This window comes from Calliphora vicina, chromosome 1 (assembly GCF_958450345.1).
Source record: "Calliphora vicina chromosome 1, idCalVici1.1, whole genome shotgun sequence".
In the NCBI taxonomy this organism is placed as follows: domain Eukaryota; kingdom Metazoa; phylum Arthropoda; class Insecta; order Diptera; family Calliphoridae; genus Calliphora; species Calliphora vicina.
In genome coordinates, this window is record NC_088780.1 from 58,581,921 (window position 1) to 58,594,014 (window position 12,094).

The window sequence follows — 12,094 nt, forward strand, 5'->3', positions numbered from 1 at the left end:
TATACTCACTAAACATGTTTCTTGAATGATCGAAAAAATACGTAATATGTATGTAATTTTAATTTGAAATTTGTTTTTTAATTGAAATGGAAAAATAAATCCAAAAAAATACGTATGTTAAAGTGCAAAAAAAAGTAATTTCGGTTAATCGGTTAATCGACACAAATTAATCGGTTTATTTGTTATTCGAAAATCGGCAATTTTAAATTATTCGAACAGTTATAGCCCTGACATACATGTGGTTTCTATACCACGATATGTATACTACGTACACATTCATAGTATACGAACCAGCTTTACACCATAGTGTTTGATGGTTTAATTATATTATAGGTTGACACACATGTAGTATACTACGCTAGTATAGTATACAAATCCTATGTCTGTCAGGGCTATTAACCGTCAAAAATTAACCGGTTATCCGATTAACGGTTAATCGATTGAATACCCTAATACATACTCAATTTCACGGTAATACTTAGACTTTAACCAAGGATATTTAAAAAAAACCTTCCCCTGTATAATTAGCTTTTTGGAGCTTACGTCTTTATTTCTGTTATGACTCGATATACCCACCTGTATATCACCCAACCTTTTATTTCATCCATTTTATTGTTACCCAAAATTGTTTTCAATATTTTTCTTTGGTGAAGGTTATAAAAGATTTGGCGTTGCCAAATAAAGCACTCTTAATTGTTAAATATCTTTTAGTTTTCTTAGCCATTTTACAATAAAATATAAGTCCTTCGATTTTATTTATCATATTCAAAACTTGTTCTCCTTTAAAACTCCAGAACCTATTTTTTTACTTATAAAAAAATTTCCCTATTCTGTTTAACACTAGTTTTTACAGAATCCGAAAAAGAATATTATGCATTAAATAAAACAAAAAGTGAATATTATTTTTATTTTTTGTATCTATTTTTTTTCATTTAAATTATTTTGATTTGATTTTATTTTTTGTTTTATTTTAAATAAAATTATTCATTATTATGTAAATGTAATGTTGTTGTTGTTTTTTTATTATTTTCTTTTTATATAAACGTTAAGATGGCAAATTCTCTTAAAAAAATATCATTACGTAAAAAATATTTTGTGTTGTTGTTGTTGCATGTGTAAATACAATATAAATTATAAATAATAATTTTAATAATAATAATAATCATAATATTAATTTTTTTTAATGTCTATATATTTTGTTTGTCATAAATTAAATAAGTTTTGTAATGTTAAATAATCTGAATAAGTAGTACATAATTATAATAATAATAATAATTTAATAATAATAATAGTAATTGTAAGCTTCACACCTATAGTATGTTTTGTTTTTGTTATTTATGACATTATTATTTTCATCATTATCGTCATCATCATATAATTTTTTATTTATTTAATTTTTTTTTCTTTTATTAATTTGTTTTATTTTGCATGGTTTTTCTGAATTCATTTTTAAATGTATTTGTTTTGTACAGACTTAAATATAATTTTAATATTGTTTTTCTCTTTTTGCTGCTGCTATTGTTTAAACTAACATAGTTATGTAAGTAATTATTATGTTTTAATGTGGTTTTAAATAATTCGCCTATAAACCAGGTCTATATAAACAGCGGATAAAAGAATGTTTTTTGCTTTGGAAATTAGTTTCCGTGTTTTTTTTTCATCTTCCTTTTTAAATATGTGATGATTTAAATGTGTATAAAGATTTCAGTATGATACAAAAATTATGATTAATTCTGAGAATTCATCAATACGGTCTGAACATTGTGGTTTAGATTAGGTTAAGTAGGTTTGTATGTTATTGAATGAATGAATGAAGTAAGTAAGTATAAGGTAGGGTGATGGTGTGTGATTTAGATGCATTTCTATGTTAAGTTCGATAATGATTATGAGTTGGTATAATAATGTATTGTATTAAATTTAATTTAATTTATTGTATATGTTGTTTTTGTTGCAATTAGAATTTATTATTATTTTTGTATATATTTTGCTTAAAAAAATATTGTAGTCGGATTTTGTCCTATAGTAAGTAAAAAATATATATATTTTACAATTACTACGAATTACAAAGAAACATTTGCAAAAATTATATTGTAGTTACATAATTAAAATATCAAATCATTGATATTTGAACTGAAAGCAAATAAATTATTATGATATTTAATTTTAATTTTAAGAGAATTATGCAAATTATAAACAAACTGATAACTGATAAACTGATTTATAAAAATATATAAAAAAATAAAAAAAATCACATTTTCTTGTATTTATTGCAGGCAGTCCTTAAGTTAACACTTTAAATTATTTTTATTATTATTGTGATTACTGTTAAATTAATAATAAAGAATACTCAACTGCTTTGACAAATTATTGAATTAATTAGATACAATTATAACAATAAAAAAGGAAAATACTAAAAATAAATAGATTCTTAATTCTTTTGATTATAAAAAAAATGGCGTAGAATAAAAAAATATAGTTTTTTTTTTGTAACTAAACATCAATCAATTAGATTTCGTTTTATTCGTTGATAAAAAAATGTTCGTTTTTCTTTTAATTTTTTTGTTTGTTTTGTTTTGTATTGTTTGTTTGTATAATATAAAAAATTATATTAAATATTTTACATTTTCTTTGTTTAACTATCCATTAACTAAATACATTTCTTTATACATTATATAAAACATATTTTAAAACAAATTGAAGAAATTCAATAAATTTTCTATGTGAAAATGTTCTTTTAACGTAAATAACTAAAGCTAAATTCTGCAAAATAATTGTCGAAATTAAAAAAAGAACAGCAATTAGCAACCTAAATGAGACAATACAGAATTCTCCGCTTTGGGACTAAAGGAGAAAAATGCTAAAATTATTTATTATTTCAGTAATATACATGCTAGATTGATTTTAACAAATGTAGAATTTAATAAAAATAATGTACGATCTTATTTTGAAGATTATGACAATATTCGATCAATAATTTTTGAAACTGAATAATTTGTTAGGGTAAATACTACAATATACGTAAAAACGGATTTTTACTCACATCTAAGTAATGGAATTTATATGGACTTTGTGAAAGGAAGAAGATTACCAGACATCTATCTATATTAGGTTATTAAAGATAAACATCGTATGTTACAACAAACTCATTTTACAAAAAAAAAATACACAGTCTATTACAAGTTCTGGTATAATTATTATTGTCCCTACTGTATGAAATGTACCGACCATAAATGCGTCATCTTTACTGTTTATTCATTTACGCATTAAAAGTTTTTGGCTTGTGTTATTTAGCATCATGGAATGGGGATATACAAAACCGTATTGTAATTGTTGGTCTAAAAAATGTGGCATAGAAACAGGCGACATTTTTCGAAAGGTGTTACACGTAATTTTGTGTATGCAAACGTTAAATTGTCTGAAGAAACTGGAAGAGAGGTTAACAGTAAGCGCAGCTAGCGAACTCCCAATGCCGATACAGATTACAAATGAGAAAAGTTTCGCATTAGTAGGAGGAGTTTTTCAACAGACAAAATGACAGAGTCTATGCTACGTCATCTCGATAAGCATCGTAAGCATCCGACATTTTTGAGAATGTTGTGTATTCACTAACCAGGGCAGGGCCCTCAGGATATAAGGCAACGATAACACAATAACCTGGCTAAAAAACAATTTGCCCAATTTTATTTCTACTGATGATTGGTCTTCTGGTAATCCAGGTATGAATCTTTAGATTATAAATTATGGTCTGCATTAATCGTCATTTAAATTTGGAATCCCTAAAGCGTGCACTTATTCGGGGAGTGGTAAATTTTCTTATGAATTGGGTGCGTACTGCGATAGGCGGTAGGCTTGTCGGACATAGGTCGTGCTGGCAAACGACGGCCATTTTGAATAACCGTACCTTTTAATATCCTCAAATATGCAATATAATAAATTAAAAAAATATATTTTAACATTATTGTTGTTACGATTTTATCACGACAAATCCGTGTACCAGAATTTATGATAGTACTAGACATAGAATGGATGTAGAGAGAAATGCCAATGAAAAAAAAATCAAACAAAATTCCACTCTTTTCACACATATGTATGTGTAATACAATAAAAAAATTAATGGGAACACATTCTCTTGAATTAGGTTTTTGACAACAGTCTTAGGTTTTTGGCTCTCAGTTACCTATCTAGTTTTCATCTTTTTTATCGACTGAATTTTAAGTGCGATAGTGTCAAAACAAAAGGACCAAGGGGTATGAAATTTAATATTAAAATTTTTAGTTGATCAAAAATATGTGGAAATACGTTGAACCGCCACAGCGAGCATCTGCTGTTAATAACATGATATGGCCTAAACAAGTGGAACTAAAAATACGAAACTTAGTCTGAATATTTTCTAATAATAAAAATATAATTATATGTATAAATGTTAGGACATATGTTTATTTAATAAAATTTTTGTTTGTCATTTTGTATAAACAACATATGTATGCGTTCGTGTTCAATATGTATGAATTGACACATATGAATAAAACACACTTATGTGTTAAAACAGTCCTTTTGCATATATATTTATGGAAATATTTGAAAAATTAATTGAGAATCACATGGAATATAGGAAACAATTTTGTCCAAATTGGATTAACATATTTGTCCTTTATTTAATTTGTTACGGTGTTAACTTAACAAAATTAATGAAAAAGGTGCTAACTTGTAATAGAATTGAAGAAAAACATATTATACTTTGAAATGGTTTTGAAGTTAAGAAATGTTAAATGATTCAGAAAGATATAAATTATATAAAGAATGAATTCTCAAAGTATGAATTTATAATAAAAAAATAAGTTTAGTTACTAATTAAGGTGAATGTAAAACATTCATCATTCTAATCATTAATTAACTTGGATATTGTAAATTTATATTCACGGTATTGTGGCAGCATTGAAAACAATAGTCGGGGATGCTTATTTCAAGTCATCAATTCTACTGTATCGCAACCACGTTGTGCTAATTGCAATTTTTCCGGGTATGTTGATAATACACCATTTCCAAAAGTTGTATACAACCACAACATATGAAATAAAAATCTTACGGTGAGGCTACTACTACAATATGATTAGTTTTTGGAGTAATAATAGTGTGACAACATTGAAAACAAAAGTCGTGGCATGCTTACTTTGCATTATCATTTCGATGGTGGTATTTAGTGAATATCTTCGACTGTTCAGATTTTTTTCAAGATTATTTTCTTCCTATATAATCCATTCAACATAGATTTATGTTTACCATTTAATTAGCATAACTAAAAAGAAATGAGCGTTATGCAATATCTACTTAAAAACTACTCTAAAAACAGATCAGTCAAAACACTTGGAGGAAACTTGGAAATTTTAAAGTTCTAAAATTCAATTAGAAATTTCTAACACTGTCTACCACTTTAAATATAAAAATGGATTAAAATTTCTTTAAAGGATATTCTGCATTCAAAATATACAATTCTCTCAAAATTAAAAGTAAAATCTATGAGGGAAAACAAATTATACACTACATATTGAAGAAGAAAAAAAAAATAAATTTAATTAATTACATACATTATCAGAATATTATCAGTCATGTTAAAATGATAAACAAATGTATTTAGTTCTATTACACAATTTTAGCATTTTTCGTTATGTTTTGAATTTTGTAAGCTTATCATCGTATTATAAATTAATAAAGTGTTTATGTTGGTTTTAATAGTTGTATTGTTGCTTCTATTGAATCGTTTTGTTACATGCAGATGATGTATAAAAACTTAAAACTTACACTATTATTAATCGGATGGTTTAACGAGACCCATCACTTTGCCCTCAAATAAGGGAAGGATATCGTTGTCATTGACAATTTCTTCTTGAATAACTGGACTGTCGGGATCTTCGCAGTGTGTTTTAAAGAAAAACCTGGAAAATAAAATTTTGTAATTTTTTTTACTATATTGGGATGTGAATTTTATATATTTAAATTTTCGATTTTACCTAAAATGACCCTTTTTGGGTAAATAGTCCTTAAATTGCTTTAGTGTGGGTTGGGTACCGGGTATTTTAGTTCTATAGGGATATTCTTCATCACAAAATGAAAATACAACTGTAGTCGTCTCTTGGGGTTTAGCGGGTAATGGAGGCGGGAGCGATTGATGGTGTAGACTACTACTGCCACTGCTGCTGTTACTAAATGAGGCTGATGGTTGTTGTTGCTGTTGCATTGGTGGCAGCATATGTTGTTGGGTATATCGACGAGACCGTCTAGTCTCATCTTCCAGTCTTCTTTTTGTCTCTTCTAATTTTGAGGCTGTACTCGTGCCAGAACGTGAACTGTAATTTGATTTTTTTGTTCGTTTGTTAATTTTTGTTTAGAAATAAAAAAAAAAATTGTAATTCCTATTTACCTATTGTCTTTGTACTTCATTAGAGTATCAGCTGAGAATAGGCTTATGCCACTATCTGTATTCATGGAAGGCCATTTATTTGTTAGCTTCCTGGCTGAGGAACTATGATCTGGCATTGATTTTGAGTGTTTCATCGAATGGCCACCTAGAACAATGAATCAATGATTTAATTCAATTAATGTTTTCTTTTTATTCACATAATACAATAATAACTTACTCATACTCACGGCACCATCACTCAACATGCCTGAGTCATGCGTTATGGTACGCCTTCTGGATGGTAAAGGTGGGCAGGGTGACATTGTACCAGGAGAACGATGTGGGGTCTGATCATTCCAAACGCGGGAAACATGTTGATCAAGTATATCCTGATCATTGTCTTCGTCGATAGCAAATTTTTCACGTATGGCTTGTGCAAACGCACGATCACTGGCAATTCTTTCATTGGTCGGCAAAGATTCCTCAGGGAAATGCTAAAATTGTTATAATGTTATTATTTATTTTTTTAACTATTAAAATATTACAAAAAATACCTCTATTCGGCCTCGATCTTCAAGGTCTTGTTTACGTTTAACCTCCTCTAGTTTGGGTATAAGTAACGCTATTAATTCATTTTCTTTTAAGGGACGATGTTCGTTTGAATGAAGACGTTGAGTGCGAGGTATTACCTTAATAAGACATCAAAGATTATAATGACGTTCAAATTATGAAACCATATTTATGCAACAACAAACCTGAAAGGAATTTGTTTCCTTATTTGCCAAGGCACTCTGACGTATAGCTTTAGTTTCAGTAGAGCTATGTCTTCGTTGAATATATGGGCGTCCATCCCTAAAAAATATAGAAAAAAACAAAATACAAATATGTGGGTTTATTTTTTTTTTTTGCAAACATTTGACAAAAGGAGAAACATTTCAACTAAACCCGAATTCAAATTTGCAACCTTTAACACAAAATATCACTTGCAGTTGAGAATATGGAAATTTTGTCTAAGAGTAATATTATTATACGTTTTTTTTTATCACAAATCCTGAGTATAATTTCTTTTGTAAAACTTACAATTACAACTGTGTAGAAAAATCTAGGTTAATACATTTATTTTGTAGTGTTGCAAACACTGGCATTTTAACTATATTTACTATACCAATAAGATTTAAAGAATATTTGCTATCAAGAGTGAAAGTAAAAAATATTTTGAATTTGGAAGCAATTGCATTTATGTTGCTTCCTAATAACTTGTAATACAGCTTCTCGCGGTGTTTAGCTTACAAAAATTGTGACATACAGCGAGAAATCACGAACAAAAATCATGTAATAATATCTCAGTAGTATCGGAAACACTTATCAAATTTTGGCATACACGAAAACCGGAGAAGCTAAATATTATGAAAAGCTGTATGGAAGCAATAGAGAATATGTATACTTGTAATACTTATATTTTTACGCTATGTTTAAATTAGACAATAATATAACTCGCTGCAATGTGTTTTTTTATGTTAAAGGCACTTGATATTGGTTATTTACTTACATAGAACAGCTTGAAAGAGACATTGTATCAGAATCAGTTCTACCGCCCGAACTGACACTGGCCCTTTCAGAATCTACACGGGAATTCGGTACATAGGAGGTATTTGTTTTTCCTGTATACACATAACCATGAGCACTACACTCACATGCATTGATTTGTGTGCATTATTGGTTTGATATATTTTTTAATATTTGTACATTTAATAACAAATTTGTTTTGATAGAAAACGAGAGTCGGGTTTCATTCATTCCATGCATCAAATTATTACAAAAATTAAAGAAATTAAAATAAATTTATAATAAATATAAAAAATTAAATGAAATTAAAACAATAAAATAAAAATATTATTAAAATACAAGCACACATTTGATTGTAGTAAACGTTTGGCGTTACGGATAATAAGGCATGGTGTAATATTTTTTTTGTATTATTATTTGTTTAAATTTATTGCATAAATTTAGTGTGTGGATGTGCATTGTTTGCAGGTGGCATTGTTGTAGGTTGTGGTGGATGGCAATGGATTTTTTGTGGTTGGACGTGTGCAGATGCAGATTAAAATGAAAATAAAAGAAAAATAAGAATTTACACAAATTAATACAAAAAAATAATTAAAATAATAAAAATTAAATACAGTACACGAAATAACAATTACAAATTTATCTTATCATTAAGAAAATATGTATTAAAATCTAAAACTTAAAAAACTTATACAAAAAACTTAAAAAATTACAGAAATATATAGAATTATATTCGCAAATTATAAAGTACATAATTATTATGGTCATAGATTGGGTGAGAATACCGATTTTATTGTCAGTCTGCATACATCTGTTAATTCTTCGAAATTCCCGATAGAATTCTAATTAAAACTAACAATATTAAAAGTACGGTTTTCAATATTAGTGGTAAATGGTTTTAAACTATTTAGAAGAACATAGCAGCAGTATTGTAAATACATAGCAGTATTTTTTGCCACCTGATTCTAAATGATAAATGTTCATTGATTACTTCAATAATGTAGTGACATGTATTATAAGAAGCAATAATTTTATTTATAATTTAGAAATAATTTAAAACATTGCCCGTAAATTAGGCAATTTACAACAAAATAGACTTTAACAAGTCATAGTTTATATTCACCTGTACAAATTTTAGTTTATTTAAATGTATTAACTACCCAGCAAAAAAGTAATGGAAGTCATACTTTGCAAACGACATCTTCATTACATGAAAACAAGCTGAACATATTTTTTAGCTTTTATGAAATAGCATTATAAACTTCTCTTATCTAATTTTATCATTAGTTTTTAGCAATTTTTTAAAATGTACTTAAAATGGTTCAACGTATTAAATTCTTTTATTTAACACGGTAAAAAATAATAGAAAACTAAAACTACAAACGAATGAATAATTACATTCAAATATGCTAATATACAGTTTGTCAACTAATTGTTTTCAAAACAAAAATATTGTAAAGCATTTAATTTGAATGAAGACAAACACTAACTAACAAATATTAAGTTTTTTTATTATTCATCTTAGTACGATTATTAATTTATTTATCTTAAGTTTAAATATGCGAAAAAATAAATTAATATCAAAACGAAGCTGTAAGAAAAAGGATAAATAGGAAAAACATCAATAATTGTTTTCAAATTTTTACACGGACAATTTTAATTAGAATTTTTTTTCTTATTTGGACAATACTGATGACGCCAGTTGACATACATTAACTTTGAACTACAGCAATCAAAATAACGAAGTTTTGTAACAAAAAAAGAAAATATAAAGATGCCAGAAAGCGAGCCGTTTTGAAAATTATTCAATTAGTTTATTATCAATATTATGAGGGAAAGTCTCCTAAAAAACTTTAGAAAATGTTTTATTTGTAACTGTAAACCGTGCTGGGAAGGAAGAATAATTGGAATTAATCAACTTGAAGAAAAAGGGCTCTTACAAAACGAGCTGAATGAAAATAATAACTATTGAAACAAATCCACAAACAGGCATGCAAAAGGTCTTAAAAATGTATGTGGACTATCAGTTTCGCATGAATAAGTTCAAAAATGTCTAAATTAAAACAAATGTTCATCGCGAGTAACTATAAAGATGCCGTTACTTTCGGGCAAAATGTAGATTAAAAACTACACTTTGCTATTGATCACATTTTTCTGTCAATAGAGTGTTAGGATGACGTTATTTATTGTGATGAAACAAAAATAATGCTCTACATTGGATTTATTAATGAAGAATGGTTAAACATTTCCCTTGTATACGATATTCCAAAACTGATGCCGAGCAGATTGGCATCTGCGATTGATGGTAAAGGTGTATGCATAAAATATTAGAAGATTACTTTACCAAATCGCTAAAAGATGTATTATTCTATAGTACTATATTTTGAAAACAATTGTTTGAAACTTTTGAATATTGTGTTATTTTCTTTTTTCCTACATTCTTCCTAACTATAATTCGAATTTTAGGTTTCCTTTGTCTTACTACTTTTTTTGGTCTTTATTTCATTTTATTTGGGCCTTATTTGTTTTTCATAAAAATGATTTGTTGTTATAATCGACTTAAAATATTCTTGATGTAACTTAATAGCATTATAATTGGACTACAAATATTATTCTTTTGAAAACCTTCGAACTAGTGACATCAAACTAATTGTTAATAATGAAATACGAAATTATGAGTTGTCGCCGCAGAAATATTATTAAATTATTTTTCTAATTGGCCATTATTTCATTGGGTGTTATTTCATATCGCCAATATTTGGAATTTCGAAAAATCAAACATTTGCATTCAAATTCATTTGACCCTACTTATAAAGCTATTTTAGGTTTTTAAGTTTCAAAATTACGCTGTTACAAAACATCGATAATTTAACAAAATTATGGCTTTCGACAGAAGAAGTCAGCTATAATACGATTTTAGCTATAAAATACATTTTATATTACATATTTATATTACATATTTTCTTATACTTTTAATAAATCACAACAGATATACAAAATAAATATACATTTTACTTATTTACACACAATAATAAATGAAAATGAAACGAATTATAATGAAAAACACTTACCCAGGTGGTCGAATTTCCAGTCTTCTCTTTTGTGTAGCCAATAATAAATCACGTGTTAAGCGCATACCCATGGGCATATCAGCTGATACACGTCCGCCTTCAACGCGTAGTTTTTCCAAATCGTCGCTTAATGACAATTCCGAATCTTCATGTAGGGTGGGTAAGGTTGAGCTGCGAGGTAGGGTGTCTGTCGCACTAACGGAACCGCTAGAGCTGGCTGAAGTTGAGGGACCATACACGCTGCCACTAGCACTGCAACTACCAGCAGTTGAAGCACCAATAGCGGCACTAGTACTCGCAGGCAAATTTATAATTGGACCCAATGAACTGCTAACTTTTCCGCTACTAGTGGAAGCGCCTGCAAATGGCAACGCACATGCTCCACCACCTCCTCCCGCTGTTATTGCTGCCGCACCACCGCCACCATTATTACTACCACAACTAGCACCACTACTACTACTGCTGCCAGTACTGCAGCTAGCGAGGCCCGTTGTTGGGCCGCCACTACTGCTAAAACGTTCATGGGCAGCAGACATTTGTTGTATATATAGGATGTACATTTCCGAACATAAAAATGATGGATAAATATTATCCCGTATTGTGTTTTCAACATGTTTTTGCATTTCATCGAATATATTTGGACTGAGAGGTATTTCATTTTTGAGTCCAGCCTTAATATTACGCCTCAAATCTTCCGATACAGACAGTGTACTTTTGCGCAAAAATCTATGTGAAAATGTCCAAAAAAAAAAGTAAATACAAAACAAATAATAATATAAAAAATCAAGTTTTTTACGCACCTGTAAATAGCCTGGATAATTTGCTTGATTTTTTCTGGATCGGTTTGTTGTTTCAAACCCTCACAGGCAAAGTAAAAATTTAAATGATCATTATATGCAGGCGCTTCCTCTTCCACGTACTTTTTAAATAATTCAACACCATCGCGATCTTCAAGTAGATGATTGAGTGTACGGGCCCAATTCAAATAGGATGGTGGTGAATTACGCATATGTTCTCCCAGCCCTTCGGTCATCTATTAAGGAATATACAAACAATTTAG

At 28.4% G+C, this 12,094-nt stretch overlaps 1 protein-coding gene across 2 annotated transcripts in view; it reads right to left on the minus strand.

Moving 5' to 3' along the window:
• Positions 1-2,783: 2,783 nt before the first annotated feature.
• Positions 2,784-12,094, minus strand: part of Axn (protein axin) — an 83,891-nt gene continuing 74,580 nt past the window's right edge. The window contains exons 4-12 of one of the 2 annotated variants that reach the window (XM_065514665.1): positions 11,835-12,067; positions 11,035-11,760; positions 7,947-8,081; positions 7,153-7,249; positions 6,952-7,086; positions 6,636-6,891; positions 6,419-6,563; positions 6,009-6,344; positions 2,785-5,933 (exon numbers count right to left, since the gene is read on the minus strand). In XM_065514665.1, coding sequence (XP_065370737.1) covers positions 5,807-5,933; positions 6,009-6,344; positions 6,419-6,563; positions 6,636-6,891; positions 6,952-7,086; positions 7,153-7,249; positions 7,947-8,081; positions 11,035-11,760; positions 11,835-12,067 — 2,190 coding nt within the window. In that variant the 3' untranslated portion in view covers positions 2,785-5,806. Of the gene's footprint in view, positions 5,934-6,008; positions 6,345-6,418; positions 6,564-6,635; positions 6,892-6,951; positions 7,087-7,152; positions 7,250-7,946; positions 8,082-11,034; positions 11,761-11,834; positions 12,068-12,094 lie in introns of both variants that reach the window. The other variant, XM_065514666.1, reaches the window with a different exon arrangement.